This window comes from Garra rufa, chromosome 16, assembly GCF_049309525.1.
Source record: "Garra rufa chromosome 16, GarRuf1.0, whole genome shotgun sequence".
Lineage (NCBI taxonomy): Eukaryota > Metazoa > Chordata > Actinopteri > Cypriniformes > Cyprinidae > Garra > Garra rufa.
This window is the reverse complement of record NC_133376.1, coordinates 1,403,847-1,429,517: the sequence shown is the minus strand read 5'-3', so window position 1 is coordinate 1,429,517 and position 25,671 is coordinate 1,403,847. Positions and strand designations below refer to the sequence as shown.

At 38.3% G+C, this 25,671-nt stretch overlaps 1 protein-coding gene across 3 annotated transcripts in view; it reads right to left on the bottom strand.

Annotated features, from left to right (window-relative positions):
* The window catches only part of LOC141288838 (mitogen-activated protein kinase kinase kinase kinase 4), a 76,432-nt gene that overhangs the window by 30,935 nt on the left and 19,826 nt on the right, over window positions 1-25,671 (bottom strand). For 2 of the 3 annotated variants that reach the window (XM_073821008.1, XM_073821006.1), the window contains exons 5-21: window positions 21,865-21,975; window positions 20,835-20,925; window positions 19,335-19,465; window positions 19,207-19,261; window positions 19,036-19,114; window positions 18,671-18,846; window positions 17,510-17,582; window positions 15,813-15,999; window positions 14,314-14,427; window positions 9,353-9,418; window positions 7,048-7,158; window positions 6,813-6,959; window positions 4,688-4,810; window positions 2,683-2,744; window positions 2,471-2,541; window positions 2,328-2,392; window positions 2,094-2,179 (exon numbers count right to left, since the gene is read on the bottom strand). In XM_073821008.1, coding sequence (XP_073677109.1) covers window positions 2,094-2,179; window positions 2,328-2,392; window positions 2,471-2,541; window positions 2,683-2,744; window positions 4,688-4,810; window positions 6,813-6,959; window positions 7,048-7,158; window positions 9,353-9,418; window positions 14,314-14,427; window positions 15,813-15,999; window positions 17,510-17,582; window positions 18,671-18,846; window positions 19,036-19,114; window positions 19,207-19,261; window positions 19,335-19,465; window positions 20,835-20,925; window positions 21,865-21,975 — 1,748 coding nt within the window. The remainder of the gene's footprint in view (window positions 1-2,093; window positions 2,180-2,327; window positions 2,393-2,470; window positions 2,542-2,682; window positions 2,745-4,687; window positions 4,811-6,812; window positions 6,960-7,047; window positions 7,159-9,352; window positions 9,419-14,313; window positions 14,428-15,812; window positions 16,000-17,509; window positions 17,583-18,670; window positions 18,847-19,035; window positions 19,115-19,206; window positions 19,262-19,334; window positions 19,466-20,834; window positions 20,926-21,864; window positions 21,976-25,671) is intronic. The other variant, XM_073821007.1, reaches the window with a different exon arrangement.

Here is a 25,671-nt window from a genome sequence, read left to right as displayed (position 1 = left end):
TTGTCACAAGATGGCGCCAAACGGTAATCTTTGTTGGCACGGAGGGATTTTAAACATACAAGTAGTACCGGCTATGCGTTATTACTTTGGAGCGGTGATTATTTGAAAAGAACGAACCTGCAAATGTCTCAACTGACCAATCAGAATCAAGCATTCCAGAGAGCCGTGTAATAAAGCGCTATATAAAAGGCTTATAAATCCTCTAGTTGTTTTTAGACATAACTTATTTTTATTAAGTTGTGGATTTGGATATACATTTAGACTTCCTCAAAGACAACTTTTTGTATAGGTTTAGATTTTTTTTGTTTGAAATGTCAGCTTTTGCCTTAATTTTACTACAGTCAAACCTGAACTCAGAGAAAGACATTATGTTACACACAACATCAAAATTCAACAAAAACTGTAACAGAAATAAACAGGAATCCTTCATTGCTGTGCACTCTTTTTCTACATCACGAATGATTTGTGGATTGTAAACACAAAAAATGATCTGTATTCTTATATTTATTCATATTTCCCATTCATTTCCAATGGCGGTCATTTTGACCAGGAACAACACAAGTGTGACTATTTTTTTAATGACCATTTAGCTTTTTCAAATCAAGTCCATGATATTTTTTTTCGTGGTCACAAAGTGACTGCCATAAATGTCATCGAGTTTCGTACCATTGCGATGAAGTAGCGATTTAAAAAAATTCAAAGCTGGTCTAAAATGACTGGATAATACCAGAGGGTTAATAGTCTACTCTATCAAAAGAGTAAACGACTACAAGCCAAATATACTCAGAATAACTAACTGTATGAATATGCTTTGCCTTCTGTATGTGAGATATATTTTTAATTGTAACTGAGAAGTACATAAAGTATACACTCTTATTTTCAGCTCAAAATATCTAAAGTTCTGACCAAATAATCTGAGTCAATCATGCAGCCCTATGTTGGGCACAGCTGTAGTGTCCTAGTCAGGACACTAGAGACGAAGCTGAGGTCCCATCAGCCAAAGCTAACATGGACTGACGGACAGGTGCAGATGATGGGACGTCAGCATGTGATCGCCGCAGGCGCTGTGACGTGTTCAGTGCCTTCATTCAGTGCCATGAGAAACCCAACCTGCTCAAAACCCCGGACACAGGGACACCATATGTGTCCTTTCACATTCATTCACATCACAACAGCATTATTCTGCTATGAGAGCTTCACAACGAGATTCACCGAACATGGAACATCACAGAACACTCATTTTTAGGTGGGCTGTCTCTTTAAAGGGGTCCTATTATGTTCTTCTACAAAGTCTTTATTTTGTTTTAGGGGTGCACTAGAACATGCTCTCATGCTTGGTGGTTTGAAAAACATCTTTATTACAATAGCTTTCTCCCCAGGCTGGCACAAATGGCTCGATTAGTTCCGGGTGTGATGAAGGTCCACCTTCCAAAAAACATAATGTGTTGTGATTGGTTAGCAGTCCCACTGCGTTGCGATTGACGAACAGTTTAGACGGCGTTTCAGTCCTGCCACGCTCCTTCACAAAGCAGCAAGTTCAGTGTACACCTGCGCAAGCTAGAAACTCCAGCACAGCTACTGGAGCAGTTGGCGGACACTTTAGTCAATGCTTGTGTTTATAGCAGTCGCTAAATTTAGGCTAATCCCCCACCTCGTCCTTCTCCACCCGCCAACAACTTGAATTTCCATAGGCGGGATTTATTTGAATGATATTCTAATGGACCGCATTGTGACATCATAGCGTCAGGAAAACAAACGCTGTAGTAAAAGGAGCAGTTCGTTGCACTTCTTGAAAAGGGATTTTTTTTAAAACTAAACATCTCCCTTTGGAGTGGACTTAGAGATTTGTAACTTTGTAGATGTTTTTATGCCCAAACATACACACCACACACTGGCTAAAGTTCAAGAAGTGAAAAGGCATAATAGGACCCCTTTAAGACATCATTATGGCTGATAAACTCAGCATGAACAGTACAGAACAGACACAACTTTGTCAATCAGCACTTCACTAACTGCATGTAATCATTAACAAGTGTGGTTGTTTTTAAGATGGTTCACAGTAAGAGCAGAGGAAAGCATTGAGATGAGATTACCTGGTCCTCTCTTCATCTTCATCACTGGAGGAAGAATATTCTGCAAGCTTCATTAATGGGCTGAAAGGAGACTTCATTCCCAAACCCTTAAAAACGAAAACAGTTTGATATTAAAGACCAGCACTCTGCTACTGTTAGTCATGTCCATCTTTATATTTGATACTGAAAATAAACACTATGTTAAAGCAGAGGTGAATCAGCTGCTACGTGATCAGATCTAACGCAGATCCAAACCTGGTTCTGTGGTGACGATTGAGCGTTTCTGTTCGGATGAGCTGGACTGTCCAACATACAGCAACCTGCAAGAACAAGAGTGTCTAATGACAGTGTGCAAACAATAGAGCTTATTCTGACAGAACTCAAAGAGAAAATCAGACCTGACTGTGAGCTGCTGCTGGAGCTGAAGGACATCTTCACACCGCTGTCCAGAGGAGACAGACCATCGCCACTGAACACATGAAGAACAGTCAAGAAACCAAACAGCTAGATCTTCTCATCTGACTACATGAGGGCTTCAGACGAATAACTCAGAGCTCAACTAATGTACATTCGTATATGTAGTGAGAGCACAAACACACTATCAGCTCACCTGGATCCATATCTGTGGTGACTCTTGACATCTTTGAACTTTGACGTGGTTCGTTCTGGAATCTTGAGACAATGATTGTAAAAATCAAGAGATTACCATTTATTCTTGTTATAGATGTATGTATGTATTTATTTGCATTTGTTCAGAGTGACTAAAGCTGATTATTCTCCCCCAGTCCTCTTCATTGAACGCCTTTGACCTACATTCTGGGTTTTTGTGGCATTCTCACTTTATTTTTGTGTGCTAACCGTATATCTGTTGTGAATGCATCTTTCACATTAAAGGGAGGAAGGAAGGCACCTCCCTCTGGGGGAGGAAGCTGTTCGACCACAGTTTTAGCAGTTACCACCTATACATATGTTTCTGACACAGCAAAACCTTCAGGCATGATTTAGTTTTTCTCAACAGTGAATTTTCTTCAAATATTATAAAAAATATGAACAAATACTACATCATACAGTACAGTATAGTATAGTGCAATGTTGCTTGAAAGTTTGTGAACCCTTTATAATTTTCTATATTTCTGCATAAATGTTTGCTTTGTCATTTATTTATTGAGAAAAATGATCCAGTGTTATATATCTGTGCGTTGCAGTAGTTTGTGAATCTCTTGGATTAGCAGTTCATTTAAAGGTGAAATTCGAGTCCATCTGTGCAGATGTGTTTTCAGTGCAATGACTATCAAATGCCAGTAAGACCTGTTTTATTCAAAGAAAAGGGATCTATCAAAGTCTGATCATGTTTGTGGAAGTGAATCATGTCACGAACAAAGGAGATTACTGAGGACCTCGGAAATAGAGTTGATGTTGCTCATCAGGCTGGAAAAGGTTACAAAACTATCTCTAAAGTGTTTGGACTCTTTCAGACAGATTGTATACAAATGGAGGAAATTCAAGACCACTGTTACCTTCCTGAGAAGTGGTTGACCAACAAAGATCACTCCAAAGCAGAGCTTGTAATAGTCTGCAAGGTTGCAACAGTTCCCAGGGTAACTTCTCAGCAACTAAAGATCTTTCTCACATTGGCTAATGTCAGTGTTCATGAGTCCACCATCAGGAGAACACTGAGCAGCCAATGGTGTGCATGGCAGAGTTGCAAGAAGAAAGCCACTGTTTTCCAAAAAGAAAACGGCTTGCTAAAGATCATGTGGACAAGCCAGAGGACTATTGGAGAATGGTTTAATGGATGTATGACACCAAAATAGAACTTATTGGTTTGAATGAGAAGCTATTATTTTTAGAGAAAAGAACACGTTGCACTCCAGCTTAAGAATCTTATCCCATCTGTGAAACATGGCGGTGGTAGTATCTTGGCTTGGGCCTGTTTTGCTGCATCTTGACCGGGACAGCCTGCCATCATTGATGGAACAATAAATTCTGAATTATATCAGCAAATTGTAAAGAAAAACGTCAGGACACCTGTCTAAGAACAGAGTCTCAAGAGAACGTGGGTCATGCAGCAAGAAAACACCCTCAAACACACAAGTCATTCTACCAAAGAATGTTTAAAGAAGAACAAAGTTAATGTTTTGGATTGGCCGAGTCAAAGTCCAGACCTTAATCCAATTAAAATGTTGTGGAAGGACCTAAGCAAGGAAACCCACCAACATCACAGAGTTGAAGTGGTTCTGCACTGAGGAATGGGCTAAAACTCCTACATGTTATTGTGCAGGACTGATCAAGAGACTTTACCTTCAGTTACTGCAACAAAAGTGGGTCACACCAGATACTGAAAGCAAAGACTCACATACTTCTGCAACACACAGATATGTAACACTGGATCATTTTTCTCAATAAATAAATGACAAAGCAAACATTTCTCTCTCACTTGTTTGACTGGGTTCTCTTTGTCTACCTTCAGGACTTTTGATGCTGTTTTGAGTCCTATTTATGCAGAAATATGGAACATTCTAAAGAGTTCACAAACTTTCAAGCAGCACTGTATATATATATATTTTTTTTGTGTGTGTTCAGACTGTGAGAACAGAGCAGCGGTGGTATCAAACCTTTGGCGGCTGCTCATCAGAGCTGAAGAAGACTTCATCGAGTGTTGGTGAGAGCGGAGTGGATGAGACGTCCGTCATGGAGCTGCTGTGATGAATCTCTCGACTGGGACACACGTTCATATTCTGAAATCAACACAAATAACATAGACATTCACTCCACTAACTCAACTAAAGCATGTCCGTTTCTTAAGAATTAGGGATGCACCAAAATAAAAATTCTTGGCCGAAGCCGAACAAAATTACACACTGGGCCGAAGGCTGATTACCGAACACGTTTTTTTCGTGTTTCCCCACCATGTATTTTGCCAATTTTTTTCACCGTTGCATAAATTTAATAGCTACAATGTGCTTTTTACAGTTTTATCTTGCTTTTCAAAGAAAAAAACAATTACAAAAAATGAACATTTTTAACATTAATTTAACTTAAAATGAATAAGTTAGTAAAATAATATTCTTTGGACATTTTTAAGAGCCCCTTCTTGAATCAGGCATGTGTTTTTAATGTACAAATAAATGCAGCCTTGCTGAGCAAAGGAGAATGTTAGAATAAATGTATTAATAGAGCTGTTGGAATGATTGTTATCATTATTTTTGTCTTTCTTTTTTATTTTATTTGACAGAACAACAGTAAAATGCCAATACTAACATTTCTGAATGTTGACGTTTATTTTATTGTAAACCCGCAAGAAGAGCTCAGTCCTAGTGTTTGCTGACAGCAGCAGATTTGTGAATGATTGTCATCTTTGGTCTTTGAACCCTGGCTAAGGAGCTGCTGTCAGAATAAACACAATTGGTGTCTGGTGTATTAGACAACAGAACGTTCTGGAGTTGATTGACTAATGGATGATTTCAGTCATCATCAGGGATGCAAACAGAGGTATGGTCAAAAAGGAGTGAGATTATCGAAGCCCGTGCCCCCGCAGCAAATATCATATAATTACATTGCCACCAACCTCCGCCATCCAGGGCTCACCTTAGCCTATACAAAAAACGTTTCTTTTTATTTTTTCCCCACTGTGTTCGGCGCACAAGAGAAATATTAGGGAAGTAAATTAATATCATCATATTAAGTATATTCGTCTATCATTGTCTCTGAGAGAATGTGCACGTCAGATGCTGAAAGCGCTGTTTTTACTTTCACTGTAACATATTGCGCAGTGAATAGCAGCCTCCAGCAGATAATAGTGCGCAACCAATTGGCTGACGTGCGCAGCTTTCTGACTCACTGTTTTCTTCTCATACAAGTTTCCTATGTTTCATGGACTGTAACGGCGTTTACTTATTTAGTAATTTTAATACTGAATTTCCTATGATGAAATTTACCCACCCCCCACCCCCCAAAAAAACTCATCGGATCTGCACGGTTCACACATGTCCCCCACACAGCCGTGAAAAAGGCGGCATCCGCCAAAAGGCGCGCCGTTTGCATCCCTGCATCATACAGTAACCTTTCTCTTCTCATGAAGACATGCGATGCGCTTCTAAACAGTCTCTCGCTGTCGCTGCTTGGAATGATTTTTGTGTCTTTCTCTGACAGTTTTAAATGCTTCCACACTGAACACATGTTTGATCATTAGTGCACGCCTCTGTTTGATCATATATGTCATTATTCGCTATCATTTATTCAGCCATTTCGCTTAATTTTAGTTTGCCGAACATTCAGTGCATCCCTATTAGGAATAATTGAGAGGGAGAAGCCATAGTACGCTGTCCTAAAACATGAAGGTGGTTTAGTGTGTGTGTGTGTGTGTGTGTGTGTGTGTGTGTGTGTACCTGGTATTCATCACGTTGTGGGGACATTAAGGATAGGAATACCAGTAGATTTTGACCTTGTGGGGACATTTCTCAGGTCCCCATGAGGAAACAGGCTTATAAATCATGCACAATGAGTTTTTTTGAGGAAGTAAAAGTGTGCACAATCTCCTGTGAGGGCTAGGTTTAGGTGTAAGGTAGGTGTAGGGCGATAGAAAGTACGGTTTGTACAGTATAAAAACCATTACGCCTATGGAATGTCCCCATAAAACATGTAAACCCAACGTGTGTGTGTGTGTGTGTGTGTGTGTGTGTGTGTGTGTGTGTGTGTGTGTGTGTGTGTGTGTGTGTGTGTGTGTGTGTGAGATGGTACCGCTGGTTTGGCTGCTCTCTGGAGCGCTGGAGTACATGGACTGGAGTTGCTCCCTGATCCCAGACGAGACTGAACATGAGGGATCCTCACTGCTATGTTGTTCAGATTCACGAGATGAGCGTCCAGTGACTCCAGTTTACCTGCCAGCTGAAGGCCAGAGTTTCACATCATCATCATCATCATCATCATCATCATCACAAACTAGAGCTGACTTCAGCATCAGTCGAGTGTTTACCCCGTGGTGTCGTGCGTCTGGAGGACTCTTCTGCTGGAGCGCGAGGTCGTGCTGGAGGAACAGCAGCTGAGACTGATCTCTGGGTAGAGAACGCTGGGCTCTCCGGCTCTGCTGGACATCAGCGTGTCATTAGCACAAAACAAACCCTGATCGGGACCAGCTGCTCAGAACATGATCAAATACTGAGCTCAAACGTGTTACATGAGAAAACTGAGAGTGTGGAGGAGAATGTGTGCCTGGGAAAACACACTCACAGCTTAGTGCTCACTATATACTAATACTTCCTAGTTCACTTTCAGAACAAAAATGTACAGATAATGTACTCACCTCCTTGTCATCCAAGATGTTCATGTCTTTCTTTCTTCAGTCGTAAAGAAATTATGTTTTTTGAGGAAAACATTTCAGGATTGTTCTCCATATAGTGGACTTCTATGGTGAGTTTGAACTTCCAAAATGCAGTTTAAATGCAGCTTCAAAGGACTCTAAACAACCCCAGATGAGGAAGAAGAGTCTGATCTAGCGAAACGATCGGTTATTTTCTAAAAAAAATTACAATTTATATACTTTGTAACCACAAATGCTTGTCTTGTCTAGCTCTGTGTGTACTCTGTGTTGAGATTTAAAAGTATAGAAATTGTAAATGTTTTTAGAAAATATCCAATCGTTTCACTAGATAAGACTCTTCTTCCTCATCTGGGGTTGTTTAGAGTCCTTTGAAGCTGCATTTAAACTGCCTTTTGGAAGTTCAAACTAAGGGTACCAGAGAAGTCCACTATATGGAGAGTAGGGATGCTCATTTCGGTTAATTTTCCTGACCGACAACCGCTGCTCGTTATCCGAACATTAACCGTTAACTGATAAAATTAGAATAATAAATTAGTTTAAAATAAAAATAGAATGCACGAGTATCTGTGATGATACATTAAAAATACAAACAAATGTTTTATTTTAACGTGCAAACAGCAGCATACAGAGCAACAACAAAAACTGTATTGACATAATAAATTATCACGCATCAGCAGCGGTTCTGAGAACAGAGAAAATCTGAATGAAAAAAAAAGAATAATATAAATAGGCCTACACTAAATAGGTATAAATTAAATAACTACCTAATAAAGATGACAAAACTAAAACACACTGAATCCTTTTATGCGCTTTGAAGAACTGTACCGGTCTTATTCTTCTCGTCGGACATAAAAATATATAGCAGGCCAGCCAATACCTCAGTGTGCCTAGTTTTTAACATGTCCACATGCTGTACGGATAGGCAGGACCGCTGCCTGTTAACTCTTAGATCCGCGAAAAAAACACCATCACAAAAACCCTTTCAATTTGCGGTTCGGGACTTCTATCCACTGTCATATGCGTGAGGATAAGCGCGTGTTTTACAGCGTTCAGCAATAGCCAATCACAGACATGTATGTTGATTTGATTATCACTGTGGCCAATCACAGGAGGCTATGTTACAATCCACTCACCAACCAAAGTGCCGGTTTCAGTTTTGCTGACTTCTACACTTTCGCGAACTCTCTTATTAAAACTAAGAAAGTGTTGGCATTATATAAATAAGAGATTACTTGTGCAGTGTAAAGGTTATATTATTACTTTTTAATAACTTTATGAGATTGCGATGAACTACTCTAGGATGAGTGATAGCTTTCCAGTGATTGTAACGGGAGCGCCTATTGCGCACTTTCTAGACTATAATTCATTCAGAATTTGAATACATTTACTCACGGATTCACTCTCTGATAACCCAATAACGCCACTTGCCATTGAGTTGCATATACTACATCAGTTTACTTAAGTAAAGGTGAAGCAAAATATGTCTGTACAGCCACACTGCGCGTGAGTAAACGGATAACTTACAGATAGCATTATTTCTTTCACCATGCAGCAAACGTAAAAAAAAAAAAAAAAGAATAGAAAAAACCCTTTTAAACCGTTTAACTGATAGTAATAATCGGTTAAAATTCTTACTGTCGGTTAACGGTTAAACGGTCAATATGAGCATCCCTAATGGAGAGAAATCCTGAAATGTTTTCCTCAAAAAAACATAACTTCTCTACGACTGAAGAAAGAAAGACATGAACATCTTAGATGACAAGGGGGTGAGTATATTATCTGTACATTTTTGTTCTGAAAGTGAACTACTCCTTTAACTGTGAACCAGTGCTGAGAGACTTCATATGTCACCTGATCAGTGTGTACTCATACCTCAGACTAACATCTAAACATGATTGACAAAATCAGCAGATCCTCTGAAATGACTGAGAGCAGCTGTTAAACTGTTGAAGGTCTTTACCTGCTCCGCTATCGGACCGACGGCCGCTGGTTCAGGATCGGTCCTGTGAGGCTCACCGTCTCTGGGCTGAAATACAGAGACAAACAGCGGATCATTACTCCAGCGATGAACACTTTCACCAGTGCTACTGAAACAGTCCAGACAGAAGGTTGTGATCACATTCAAAATGCTGAATTATCATATTCTGACCAGCGCACCTGCTCAAAACTGCACTGTTAGAGAAACACTCACCATTAGGTTGGCTTGAGAAAGTCAACTTACTGAAGTGCTATTTAAACTTATTCTTCTACTTCTTCTGAGACTAAAATGATCAACTCTAAAGGTCATTGCACACTGAGTCTGGAATTTTCGTATGCGTTTTTCAGTTTTCTCATTTTTATCATTCTATCAAAATGCTTGTTATGGATACGAAAACTCAGAAAATCAAACCTGACCCAAATTTTTTATGACAGACAAAAGTTTCAGAGGCAGTGTGTAAACCCTATTGGCATAACATGAGCTCATATTTGTTTTTTAAGGTGCAAAAAATTCAGACAAAAATTTTGTACTCAGCGTGCAACTCCTCTAAATCATGCTAACAATATGCTAAACATGCTAGAATCGTGCTAGTAACTTGCTAATCATGGTATAAACATGTTAGCAACATGATAGCAACTTGATAATCATGCTATAAACATGCTAACAACATGATAGTAACTTGCTAATCATGCTAAATCATGCTAACAACTTGGTAATCATGCTAGAATCATGCTAGCAACATGTTAGTGATGCTAAAACATGCTAGCAACCTGCTAATAATGCCAGAAACATGTTAGCAACTTACTAATCATGCTAGCAACATGTTAGAAACATGCTAGTAACATGCTAACCATGCTAACAACATGCTAGTGACATGCTAGTCATGCTAAAACATGTTAATAACTCGCTAATCATGTTAACTACATGCTAGTAACTTGCTAACAATGCTAGCAATTTGCTAATCATGTTAGAATCATACTAGCAACTTGCTAATCATGCTAGTAACATGCTAATCAAACTTTAAGTGTTCAAATCTACTTTAAACTTCAAACTATTTCAGACTGAAAACCATCAAACTTAAAACTCTAAAACTTTTCAAAAATTCTAAACTTTTTAAACTTTTCAAACTTGTTCAACTTTCTGGTCTGGCTTTCTCAAGCAAACTTAAAGTTAGTCTTGACAACCTTGTAAATCTAGTTTGCATTGGTGTATAAGTTGCATTTCATTGCGACATTCAGAAGTTACGTAAACCCCTGGTAAATAAAACTAAACATTTAGTTTTCTCACTCCACAGAAACACTGTTAAATGTATACAGATCAAGAATGAAAAATGTAAGTGCAAAATAAACAAATTAAAGTGTAATTCATTATAAAAACACTTATTACCAACAGCAAGCCTAAAGCAGAAGTGAACAGCAGCATGTGGTAAATGTGTTATAGCCTATGACTACACCTGACAGACCTTTACCTTCCCTAACAGCTCTACACATCGTGTCTATTAAAACTCAACAAATGATCATTAGTACATTCAATCCTAGAATTGTGGGTAAAATTTACCCAAATGTGGGTAAAAAAGGCGTGTAACGCTGCCGAATCACTAGCCAGTTTGTCTGGTTACATTTAGAGTATGTTCCCTCTTTCATTTATTGGGGAAGTTGATGAAAGTCAAATCTGAGCAGGTTTAGCACAAATACTGAACTCGTGACACATCATCACATTATGGAGTATATTGCAAAAAACAAACACAACACTCCTACAGAAATGCTCACATTCAGGGCTATGTGATGAAGTCTGGTTAGACCAGTTTAGAGCATGTGTGCATTTAGAGAGCGTTCTATCACTGCATCAATCAGTCTATTAATATGCATTAACAACCATCACATCATTCAACATATGGGGCAGAAAATATAGATATTTATATCATTTCATATACTTATAACCCTGATCTGCAAGATGTCTGTTAAAGAGCTCTAGATCTGGAAAGCATCTGCTGTGTACAAACATCTGACAGAAGTCCGTAAGATGTCAGTTTTACATACATTCTATAGCATAAACATCTTAAAGACATCTAACAGACGTCTATTTGACATCTGATAGAAAACGCCCAATAGACCTTTTGCAGATAAGCAAACTACATCTTGCAAATGTAAATGTAGACGTCAAATACACATCTCCGAGATGTAGGTGTGCTATCAGGCAATATCACACAAAGAGTGCTGTTTTTTCATAGAAAATCTGCATGATGATAAATGTGATGTTGATTTTATACAGTTCAATAAACATGAAGAGACTTACGTCCGTTTTAGACACCATATTGGCTGTTTTTGCTCTATTTCATTCCAAACACAGCCACAGCACTGTTTTGCATCTCAGAGCAACATGATGGTGTTTCTGTCCTGAATCAAGCGTTTAAATGATTGGCTTCAATCACAATGACTCACTTATTAACACTGACTCACTGCCACCTACTGCTGGTTTGAATTTCACATTTAAAGGAACTGTATGTAAGAAATGTATGTCAGTTAATCATAAAATGGCCCTGACATGTCACTAGACATTAAGAAATCATGTTCATTTCAAATACTTATATCACTGACAACATTGGTCCAGCCAGGATATTGTCATTTAAAAGTGACAGTTGCAGCCCTCAACTGATGTTATTGTTGTCATTTTGTGTTTTGGTCTGAGGCTCCACCCTCCAGCTATCGACCAATCACGACGTCAGTAGAGTTTTGTGAGATGGGTTGCCAGCTCTGCTCTAGTTACAGCTGCAGCTACAAACGTATCGGATAAAACGTGTATAAAATGTATAACGTTACGAAACCTAAAAGCCTTGTTATGAATCCGAAATATGTCGTGACAAAGGATTTGTATAGGAGATGCCTTTGATAGATGCAGACGGCTGAAAACGGAGAAGAATTTGAAGACAGACGCCATCGTTGCTGATTTTCTCCTGGACAGGTAAGATTCATCTATGTTTGGCTAACTTTGCTTCCGTACACAGTGGATTTTCCGCGGTCGGCCGTGCTAAATGCGTTCATAAAAAGCTTTATATCGCACCACTAGCAGGGTATGAAATCAACCTATGTTCCGACTGAAATGTGGTATTACACTACATCTTTACGAAATATTTGGCTAATCTCCATTAGTATATTTTTGCGATACATAATTACTTCACAAAATATCTCTTGTGAAGCATAAACATAATTAACAGAAGAAAAAAAAAATACTGTGTAGGACTCGTCACTTGCCATCGGAAGCTCCTTGTAGCGGCCTACGTTCCTGCTGGATCCTGCAGCTTATCTGGCAACCTGGAGTCAGGGGGATACACCGCTCTACAGTATTTTGAAAGTGATTGCAGTACCAGTTTTGGCCACAATCCTACATACGGCTCCTTTAAAGTATCTTTTCATTTTTTAAATAATTTCAAATATCAGTATTCAGCGGTTCATGTTTAAAATATTAAAACATTATTTTCTACCTAGCGTTCCATGTCTCTCTGGGCTTCATTCAACAGTGTGGAAATACATCGAAATACCACTTCAGCTGCAACTTCTGCACAGATGAATGTTGTTGATACTGATATCATAAGTTTGGTAACAGCCTAAATGTATTATTATTATAATTGACTAATTAAATGTAAGAATTTCACTCAAAAGATGATGCACACTTAAAAAAAATGCTTTTATAAAGGTAAAAATCTATTTAAACTTTTTGGAAAAGCTTAATTTCTATCACTGCAGTGAACTGGCCGCAGAATATGAAGAATATCAAAGAACTCAGGAGTCAGTTGTCCACACACGATAACACACTCCGCATAATATTGTCTAATTATCTTTATCAATACTGTTATCCATAAAATCCCAGAAAATATTGAGATATTATTTTTTGTCAATACCACACACCCCTAGTACTGACACCAAATGATGTGCAAAGGTTTCTTTGTCACGTCTGCTGTAGACAGCCTCAAGCTGCTGGTTTATTTCTGTTCCTGATCCCTGAATGCGAGGTATTTTTTTATAAAAGGCATAATATGTAAATGTATTTTTAGTACACTTAGCATGAAATGAATGTTTTTAAAATACATTTGTGTATATTTGTTTTTCACTAGGAAACACATAGAAACATATAAATTACACAGTTTACAACCTGTACCATAATTTTTATAACCGCCTTAAAATTTGTTAAATTTGTAAAAAAACAAAACCCATGAGGTACAACATATATGTGTGAATACACAGAACAGTAACGTCTTGACATTAACGTCATTATATAAGTCACAGTATGTTTCAGATCCTCAATAATATGACTTATATTCCAGAATATCCAGTATTTATGTTGTCATTCAGTCATTACTTCACAAGGAGTGAGAATATGAACAGACCTGGCCTTGACTTTTGTACATGAATTACACATACAACAAACACACAATAACAGTAAACACACACACACACACACACACACACACACACACACACACACACACACACACACACACACACACACACACACATGTTGGGTTTACATGTTTTATGGGGACATTCCATAGGCGTAATGGTTTTTATACTGTACAAACCGTACTTTCTATCGCCCTACACCTACCCTACACCTAAACCTAGCCCTCACAGGAGATTGTGCACACTTTTACTTCCTCAAAAAAACTCATTGTGCATGATTTATAAGCCTGTTTCCTCATGGGGACCTGAGAAATGTCCCCACAAGGTCAAAATCTACTGGTATTCCTATCCTTGTTGGGACATTTGGTCCCCACAACGTGATGAATACCAGGTACACACACACACACACACACACACACACACACACACAGACGCTGTGATGAACACATACAAAGAAATGTAGAAAAAAATGATGTGACTTTGGCATAAAGTCATTATGAATATTCAGACTCATCCAAGGGCCGACTTGAATTGCTAAACTCTAACCTGTTTCTTGTGATTTCTTCTGCTTTTCTCAGTAATGTCAGTGTCTTCCTGCCATATCATCTCCTGGAGCTCTGGCCATTGGAGTCCAGTCTGGTGTAACAGCCGTTCCTGCTGCTGTACAAACACAAACACACGGCTGTGAACACTCGCTCTTCATCTGCACTACTATACTCACTGCAGAACAACAGTGCAGCCATACAGACTAAGAATGACACAAGAGTGAACCAAAGTCTCTAGTTCAGCTTCTTCTCGTCTCTAGATTAAAGCTTTCACAACTAACTAAACTCATCCTCACATGATGTTTTTAATCCCATATATTCTGGACACTTGTTGGCTGATTTTCCTTCACTCTTCAACAATTTGTAAATGAAAATGATTGTTTTGTAGAGAGGTTCATATGTCAGGTTTGAATTGTCTACTGAAGTCCTTTCAAACACAAGCTTTCAGACCAAAAGCACTGACTCAAGTGTGTCCAATAGCTAGACTAATAGTGTACACTTTAAAAAGATTTACACGGCCGCTCAAAAGTTTGGGATCAGTAAGACTTGTAATGTTTTTAAATACGAATCCTACGCTCATCAAGGCTGCATTTATTTGATTAAAAATACAGAAAAAACTTTAATATTGCAAAATGTTTTTACAATATAAAATAATGGTTTGTATTTTAATATACTTTACCTTATAATTTATTTCTTTGATGCAAAGCTGAATTTTCATCAGCTGTTACTGCAGTCTTAAGTGTCACATGATCCTTCAGAAATCATTCTAATATGCTGAATTATTATTAGAATGATCAATATTGGAAACAGTTGTGCTGCTAAATATTCTTTTGGAACCTGTGATACTTTTTTCAGGATTCTTTGACAAATAACAAGTTAACAAGAACAGCATTTATTCAAAATAGGAATCTTTTCCAGTAATGTAAATCTATGCTATCACTTTATATTAGTTTAACACATCTTTGGTGAATAAAAGTATTCATTTCTTTCAAAAAAGAAAAAATAAATAAAAATGTTTTGCACAGTAGTGTATATTGTTAGAAAACCTTTCTATTTTAAACAAATGCTGTTCTTTTTAACCTTTTATTGATGAAAGAATTCTGAAAAAAAGTATTGCAGTTTCCAAAAAATGTTCCAACATTGATAATAAATCAGCATATTAGAATGATTTCTGAAGGATCATGTGACACTGAAGACTGGAGGAATGATGCTAAAAGATTCATCTTTAATTACAGATATAAATGACATTTTAACGTATATTCATTTAGAAAAACATTGTTTTACACTGTAATAATATTTCACAATATTATTTTGTTCTGTATTTTTGATCAAATGAACACAGCCTTGATGAACATAAGAGACTTCTTTAAAAAACATTAAAATCATACTGCTCCCAAACTTTTGAGCGGTAGTGTACATACATTGAATGAGCGATTCACATTCGACTGACCGTCACATCACTTTGGCTGAAGATGCAAAGCAAACAAACAGTAAGCGTACATGTTCGAGGCGGCGGCGCTCCTCCTGCTGCTGCTGGATTCTCTTGTCTCTGTCGGCGAGCAGCTGTCTCTTGTAGTTGTCCTGATTGTGTGTTTGCTGGAGCAGGTGTGTTTGTGTGTTGGTCTCCTGCTGCAGACGCAGGAACTCCCGTCTCAACATGGACTCTCCGGGAAGATTCACTATAGAGCTGCGTGAGCACAGAACACACGAGTCAGCCACGGCAGACCATATGGAGACATCTATGACTCTCCCTGACATCTGCTCATCACTGCTGACACAAGAGCAGGACCGTTCATGCGCACATAACAAGATCAGCTTCATTTTAATACACTCACTTGTTTTGATCCATCCTCCCTTTCTTGCTCAGACACACCTAACCCTACCTGATACTTTTTTTCAACTTTTTGATTATCTAATACATCTTTATTGAAAACAAACGCGTTTCCGATATGATATGAGAAGTGAAAAGGGAGGCGATTTCGAAAACGATTTCACCAAAAGGCAGACGCGAACTCTCGCGTCAAAAACTATTTGTTAGTGGTATTATCGATTCCGCCACTGAAAATGTTGTTTAACGGTCGTCTTTTGCAATATTTAAAAGATGGCCTATTTACACTGTGGAAAAAGACATTAAATAAAAGGCACCAGACTACAGAAAATGGCATATACTACAGTATTTATTTCTGGGGGAGGACCAACCCACATTTATTTTGCTTCCGACACCCATGATAGATATATTTATCACGTCTGTGAGGCTAATATTCGCAGAGTTTCGGATCATTTTTGTGAAGCGCTCCTCCTCAAGACAGAGAGCGCATGTTTGTTTTCTTTAGCTATTTTACAAAAGCACAACGTTTTGTTGATATAGTGAGTGCACACAAATAAAAGTAGACCTTTTGCAGTTCTGAATGATGCATTACTCTTACCTTTATGAGCAAAAATGATGGCGTATTTTAGGTTTCCACTGTTATTAAGAAAAAAATGCAAGTGATCGCGCTGGTGCTTCCACGTCCTGCAATGCACGCTTTAGCTTCCACTCTTATATTAACAGCCACATTTATCTAGGTTAAATGATTAAATTAATATTGTGAAATGCTTCAAGTGTTTTATGTCTATAGATTTTATTTTAGGCAAGTCGTGTTGATTTGAGAAGGCTAAATTGATCAAACATGCTCAGCTCACGCTGCTGGCCACTTGGTCATTACTTAAAAAAAAAAAAGCTTGAATTTAACAAACATACAATGTTACAAACATATTTTAAATTAACTTAATAAAGAAACAAAACAAAATCTAGCCACTTTGCCATTAAAATCCAAAACTTAACTATATTAATAACTGCAACACGGGTTCTGTTCACAAAAGTTGTCGGACAAGGACAGGGTTTAGGGCCTGGGCCCATATGCACCTGCATACCCAGACGCTACACCCCGAACCTGTTGCATTTCCAGTTAGATGAGGTTTGGTTTTCCAGTACAGTAGGTACATCACACATTGACATTCATAAATGTCAATATTTATTCATTATGTTCTTTGTAGCTAGTCTAGAACAGTTTCTGATGTGAACTTCATTCACCTACATTCGAATCTTGGTTTAATCAGAACATAAAGAAAGAACTGGATCAGGTCAGCAGTTCTGCAGAGTCTAGTTTGTTGTTCTTCATTTTCAAACACTCATGGATAAAATGATTAGCACATACCTGGGTTCACCTTCATCTTCATTGATGGCATCTTCTTCATCTTCACTGCCACTGTATTCATATTCTGTCCCCTCTGTTAACATCGATCACAAACAGAGTTTGAGGAAATTCAGTCCAACAATGGAGTCCAAACCTAGAGCTAACTACACTACCATTTGAGCAGTGGATTATTTTAGAGTAATATTCACAAAGAATTACTTTCAGAACAAGATTTACAGATGATTTATTCACCCAAGATGTTCTAGTCTGGCTTTCTTCAGTCGTAAAGATTTATTTATTTATTTTTTTGAGGAACACATTTCAGGATTGTTCTCCATATAGTGGACTTCTATGGTGCCCTGAGTTTGATCTTCCAAAATACAGTTTAAATGCAGCTTCAAAGGACTCTAAACGATCCCAGCCGACGAAGAAGGGTCTTATCTAGCGAAACGATGTCATTTTCTAAACAAATTCACAATTAATATACTTTTTTAACCTTTTTAAGCTCATCTTGTCTCATCTTTGCGATGCACATGAGTAGTCTATGTGATACAGTTAGGGTATGTCGAAAAACGCCCATCTCATTTTCTCCTCCAATTTCAAAATCGTCCTCCATCGCTGCAGAAGAACCGACCCAGTGTTTACAAAGTGAACGTGCAAAGAAGATCAAATGCCCTTTACAAAAAAAGGTAAAACAGTGATGTAGGATAATTTTGAAGTTGAAGATGAAAACGAGATGGGAGTTTTTTGACATACCCTAACTGTCTTGACCAGGATCACACAGACTACCTATGTGCATCACAGAGACAAGACAAGACCAGCATTTGAGGTTAAAAAGTATATAAATTGTCAGTTTGTCAATCATTTCACTAGATAAGACTCTTCTTCCTCGGCTGGGATCGCTTAGAGTCCTTTGAAGCTGCATTTAAACTGCATTTTGGAAGTTCAACCTCAGGGCACCATAGAAGTCCACTATATGGAGAGCAATCCTGAAATGTTTTCCTCCAAAAACAATTTCTTTACGACTGAAGAAAGAAAGACATGAACATCTTGGATGACAAGGGGGTGAGTACATTATCTGTAAATATGTTCTGGAAGTGAACTTGTCCTTTAAACCACATCAGTAATGGACAGAACATGTAGTAGTCTGCAGTGTAAACCAGAGCGTCTCTTCATCCTCACCTTTCTCTCGTCTCCTCTTCCTGGTTCTGTCCAGGTGATCTTTGAGCGTGATGCGCACCTGTCGCTCATTGGGAAGGTCTTTAATGAAGGAGTGGCGCAGGAGCGTCTCAGTGGACGGCCGGTGGAGGTAGTTCTTCACCAGACAGCTGTCCACAAACGTCTGAAACTTCTTAGACCTTGAGGAGCAATGGAACAGCAGATTTACTGCATACGTCTAACAGCAACAGTTTTAACTCTGATACAGACTTGTTAGTTAGTTTAGCTAAGAATTGTTTTCCATATCCGAGTGAGAGACGAGTCACACATGAGCATTTAGAAATATGGATGGCAATAATGGCGGCTGTAATAAATGTCAGTCGTCTTACCATTTCTTGGACTTTAGTTTGGGAGGAGGGTTTCGTGGAATGAGGAACAGTGCTCTCATAGGATGCATGTCACACAAGGCTGTGGAGAAACACAGGAATCATACACAAAACACTGGATCATATGCAATTAGTGTAGAGTTAAATAGAGTTTTTCCACAAATGTAAACTCACGTGGCGCTCCCTCTGCCATCTCTAAAGCTGTGATTCCCAGAGACCACACGTCGCTCTGAAACATATGGTAAAATCACAGTCACTGATGAGAACATGATCAAACACTCATGTACACTAGTGCTACTCACCCTATAGTCATATGTGGAGTCAGGGTTGTCGTCACACGCGATCACCTCCGGCGCCATCCAATACGGTGTCCCAATAAACGTGTTTCTTCTGCCAATCGTCCTGTCCAACTGAGCACTGACACCAAAATCCACTGGAAAAACACAGAGAAAAGAGTTCAAAATAGATCAACAATGTCTCCTGCCATATATATATACACACCATATGATACAGGGCAAATCTTGTGTACATGCATATTGTTCTGTGTGAACAAAAATAAATAAATAAAAAACACACCAACACACAAATGTGTTTCTATGCATTCTCATTCTTGGGTAGTTTAAGCATTCAAATAGCAAAACTTTTTTTTAATCTAATTCAAAATATTAACAAAATTACAATAGTAATAGATATTCTGATACTAAAATATCACTGCTATGAAGACACGTATCATGTATCACAAGCTTAATTGCTATGTAAGTGTAAAGTAGTTCAAAACTCACTAGTATGTGACCCTGAACCACAAAAACAGCCGTAAGGGTTTTCTGAATGCATCAGAATAAATAAGCTTTCCATTGATGAATGGTTTGTTAGCGTACGTCAATATTTGGCCGAACTGCTACAAATATACCTGTGCTACTTAAGATATCACATATTGAAGTTGGTCCTTTTTTTGTATAACAAATAAAAAGCTGGCTTGTAGGAACATGAAAAGTACCATACTAAAATAAACAAGAAACAATAAGAAATAAGGAACCCAAAAACAACCAAACAAAATCAAAAAAGCATTTCAGGATTTCTCTCCATATAGTGGACTTCTATGGTGCCCTGAGTTTGAACTTCCGAAATACAGTTTAAATGCAGCTTCAAAGAACTCTAAATGATCCCAGCTGAGGAAGAAGAGTCTTATCTAGTGAAACGATTGGTTGTTTTCTAAAACAAAAAAGACAATTTATAGACTTTTTAACCACAAATACTCATCTTGTCTAGCTCTGTGATGCGCATGTGTGTACACTGTGTACTCCGGTTCAAGACAGTTAGGGTACGTCGAAAAATCTCATTTTCTCTTCCAATTTCAAAATCTTCCTACATCTGTTTTACCTTTTTTGTAAAGGGTGTTTGACCTTCTTTGCACGTTCACTTTGGAAACACTGGGTCGGTACTTCTGCAGCGATGAAGGACAATTTTGAAGTTGGAAGAAAAAATGCAGAGCTAGACAAGACCAGCATTTGAGGTTAAAAAGTGTAAAATTGTCATTTTTCTTAGAAATTAACCAATTGTTTCACTAGATAAGACCCTTCTTCCTCAGCTGGGATCCACTAGAAGTCCACTATATGGAGAGAAATCCTGAAATGTTTTCCTCAAAAAACAATTTATTTTCGACTAATGAAAGAAAAACATGAACATCCTGAATGACAAGGGGTGAGTACATCATCTGTACATTTCTGTTCTGGAAATGAACTCCTCCTTTAAGCGTAACATGTCTAGTATTTCTCATATGCTGGTAAAGATGGAGGTCTTACCCAGCTTGATCTCAGCATTCTCCGTCAGCAGCACATTTTGTCCTTTAATGTCTCGATGAATGACGTGATGAGAGTGCAGGTGTAACAGACCCTGACAGAACAAACACCAGCAAATCTTTACACACAACACACAGGGCAGCAAATATTTACTTTTTAATACACTTTGTTTGCCTTTGTGAAGATGTTAAATATAGAGCATGAGATGTACTCAGTTGTTTTGCTCAAAATTAATGTTTCACACATGAAGAAATTAGTAATACTGTTTGATTCATCTCATCCTTTGAACCCAGTGTATCTGCTTCATTTCTCATGCTTGACTGTGAACAGAGCGTTTATTATCATTAGGGTTATAAAATCAGTGAAAGAAGCATTCTGTTTCTGTCAGACCAGACGGAATTCCACAGTTTTCAACACGGATGAAATGCATTTGATGAAATGCTGAAAGATGAAAAGGATGATGTACAAAAACACTTTATGGTCAGAATCCAAACATCTCCTTCAATGATTTCTGTGGATGAAATGCATTTTGTGAACACTGGGAGGTTTCATTGATCTTTGCTGTTTTCTGTTATCCACAAACTTTTTTTTTTTTTTTGGATGTTTGCTGTTTTCTGTTATCCACATCAACTCTAGTGTATTAAATGAAGTGCAGACATATTCCAGTCATGAAATGGAACTGGTTTGTATCTTTCGGTGTACTATACACATTAAAATGTAACTGCTTTTCATCACAATACACGGCTTTTGTGTCACGTAATTCGGTCCGACCATGAAAACAGCCTGCTTACACTTAGCACTGTCAATGAGGATGGGTTTCAAAAGACTATAAATCAACAAAGGCCTGCACAACACTTTACAGTTTCAAATGTGCCTTACTGGAACAAACATATTGAAGCGATGTAATCCAGTAATTTATTCATCGAACACATTTGTATTTGTAGATGTACTACACTGAAACGACAGAGAAGGTCGAGGTGTTTTTCCTCCTCTAAACGTCTTGTTTTAGTATCGATCAGCTGTGATTACTCACTCTCAGCACTTCTCTGCAGATGTAAGCGATCCAGTCCTCCTTCAGGCAGTTCCCTTTGGTCTTCTTCAGCAGGTCTGTGACCGAGCCGGCGCCGCAGTACTCCATCACCAGCTGAACCACAACACACACATTTCAGTCCTCGCGTCACCTGACCGCTCATACACACTCTTATTCATCTCGGGATGATCGCTCTTTAGACTATGAAGATGTGGACTGCTGAGGGAGAGGCTGTAATGGCCATTTTTAACCATCAGAACTTACTGAGGGACTCTTTCAGCGCTAACACAGGGGAACTGGGAGAGATGCACAAACCAATACCAGAGCAGCGATGTGACTTATAATAATAAAAAGTTTTGCTTTCTTTGCTCATTTGTCTCCTTTATTGTTCTTTCACATGTTGTGAGCAGGAATAATCACATAATTATAAGTGTATCTCATAAATAAGTGCGGTTATCTCGTGTAAATGCACATCTGACAGTCCAGTGCTGAGGTGGAGATGTTCTCTCTTTAACAGCAGTAACATCTGCTCTACCTTTATATTATTCTTCTGACAGTGTGACTGACTTAAAATGTTCTCTCACTCTTCATAAAAGTTCAAATATTGCTCTTCTATAGTATTGTACAACTGTAGAGGCATGCCCCTCGATACCATGGTAAAAAAGCAACTACAGCGTACAGTTTCTACCAGGGTTCTACTCTTACTTTTCTTTTTTGGGAGCACTTGTGCTCATAACTTAAAAAATTAAAAAGTCAAAAATTCAGGAGCACCATCTAATCAATAATCCAAAAATCTGATTAAAAATTAGCCTTCCCATTACAATGTGATATTTGATTCCTTAACGTGATTTACAGGGGAATTTTGTTTTTATTTTTGTAATGGCATTTTTCTAACTTTATTAAAAGTATGTCATCTTTTATGTACATTTTTTTTACAAATTATATTTTTAAGCTGTTTAAAATTTCTAATTGAAACAACAGAATAGGAATAAGTTACCAATTAAATGAAATTGGTATTAACTAAACTAATTTGTACTACAGAGGTGGCACAGAAGAACACGAAAGTGGCTTGTAGGTGTATTTACACGTTTAATGAGGCTCAGAGGTGGCATGAGTGCAATTAAATTCATAAATTCATGTTGAGATCAATGTTTTAAATATAAAATTTTGAATATAAAAATATTAAATGATTTAAAAAACAAAAAAAACTTTCAAAATGAAAGTAAATTTGCCAGTAGGTGGCAGCAAGTCACTGATTTAATTACTGAATCATTCATGCATTTGATTTTTTTCAGGAATAAAGCAAGTGACTGTCTTTATGAATGGGAAATTGAATCATTGACTCACTAGATTAGTTTAAAACACACGTTCATTCATAAACCAAACACCAGCGGTGTCTGAATGGAGATGCGCAGCGGCTCAGTTGTGACTTTAAGATCATTTTTGACGATGAAGTAGAGCAAAATCAGGCAATGGTCTTATAGTCAGGCAATGTAAGTCACTTAATATTAACTTCTTGTTTATTTAACTGTATTAAATCAATATCTCATTTACAAACTCCCTTAACAATCATTAAAAGCTGTTACTCACCTTAGTTCCACCAGTGAAACTCTTATTTACACTCTCTCTACACTTTGTTTATGAAAGGATCTGTGAGATATGTCTGTGATGCAATACTCAACATTGCAAAAAACACATAGAAATCTTTGAAGCTCCCCTGAGCTGATCGGATCAGTCACACTGGTGCTCCATAATATTTTTTCATTGTCGCACTAAAACTACCATTTGTGTTATGTTACTTGTCAAAAGCAGCCTAAATCCTTTGAATATAAATACAAATGTAAAAAGCTGGCTGACATAAAAATTACTGTAATTAGTTATTTTAGAGTAGTCAATGCGCCGCTTGTATAGCAGTATAGATTTACTGTCCTCTGAAAACAACTCAACATACAGCCATTATTGTCAAAATAGCTGGCAACAAAAGTGAGTACACCCTAGTGATAACAGCAGTATGTGGTTTTAACCATGCAAAGCCACATGTCCTATTCATCATGTTTATGTTTTTGTCTGCTTGACAGGACCATACAAAGTTGTGTATCTTGTATTAGAGCAGCTAAAATTAGGTGCTTTAAGTACAATTCTCTCAAACTGACCACTGGATGTACAACATGGCATCTCATGGCAAAGAACTCTCTGAGGATTTGAGAATTAGACTTGTTACTCTCCACAAAGATGGCCAAGGCTATTAGAGGTTCAGTAACACCCTGAAACTGAGTTACACTACAGTGGTCAGGGTCATACAGAGGTTTATAAGATCGGTTCCATTCGGAACAGGCCTCGCAAGGGCCGATCAATGATTTCTGTGCATCAGAACCTGGCTTCGATTAAACAGCTGCATGAGTGCTGCCAGCATTGCTTTAAAGGTTGCAGAAGTAGCAGGTCAGCTTGTCAGTGCTCAGACCATACGTCACACACTGCAACAAGTCGGTTTGCATAGGCGTCGTCCCAGAAGGAAGCCTCATCTGAAGCTGGCTCACAAGAAAGCCCACAAACAGTTTGCTGAAGACAACCAACAAGAGCATGAATTACTGGAACCAAGTCCTGTGGTCTGATGAGACTAGAAGATGAACTTGTTTGGCTCAGATGGTGTGCAGCATGTGTGGCGATGCCCTGGTGAGGTCTTGTCTACAGTCATCAGGTGGTGGTCATCATGGTCTGGGGCTGCATGAGTGCTGCTGGTTCTGGGGAGCTGCGGTTCATTGAGGGAAACATGGATTCCATTATGTACCGTACATTCTGAAGAAGAACATGATGAATTCCCTCCAGAAACTAGGCAGAACGGCAGTTTTCCAGCATGATAACGATCCCAAACACACCACCAAGATGACAACTGCCTTGCTGAGGAAGATGAAGGTGAAGGTGAAGGTGAAGGTGATGGAAGGTTTTGTCTCCAGACCTGAACCCTATTAAGCTCCTGTGGGTCATCCTCAAGCGTAAGGTAGAGAAGCAGCATGTGTCTAATGTCCAGCAGCTCATAATGTGATTATAGAGGATCCCAGCAACAACCTGCAGCTCGGGTCAACTCCATGCCCAGGATGATGAAGGCAGTGCCAGATAACAATGGTGCTAACACTTTATATTGACACTTTGGACAAGTTCACTTAGGGTGTACTCACTTTTGTTGCCAGCTATTTTGACAATAATGGCTGTATGTTGAGTGATTTTCAGAGGATAATACATCTATACTGCTATACAAGCTGCACACTGACTCCTCTAAACTATATCCAAGTTTCATGTCTATAGTATTTTCCCTTGAGAAGATATACTAAAATGGTTGCTGAAATGTTAGGGGTGTACTCACTTTTGTGACATACTGTATATTCCATTATATCACTTTTTATATATATATATATATATATATAAAGATCCCACATTTCTTCTACAATACCAGGTTTCAGTTAGTCTTGCTACAGTAAATTCATGTTAAAATGTGGGTGTTTTGTGGATCAGTGTTGTTCATAATGTCAGCGCTGGTTCATGTGGTGCTAAACTGAATCTCACAGTGCTGTCTAGTGGCCCGTTTGCGGTTTCTCCTATGCAGCAGAAATGGCAGTCAGTGCATTCAGTGTCACTGTGGAGCTCTGCACTTGGATGAACATTCAGTTTCAGTACACTTGAGTAAATGAGGAAGTGTTTAGGTGAACTGTCTCTTTAAGATGCGGATGACTACACACCTTATAATAGAAGTGAACACAGCAGATGTTCAAGAGTTTGTTTAGGACCCCGTTTGGGACGTGTTTCTCAAACCAC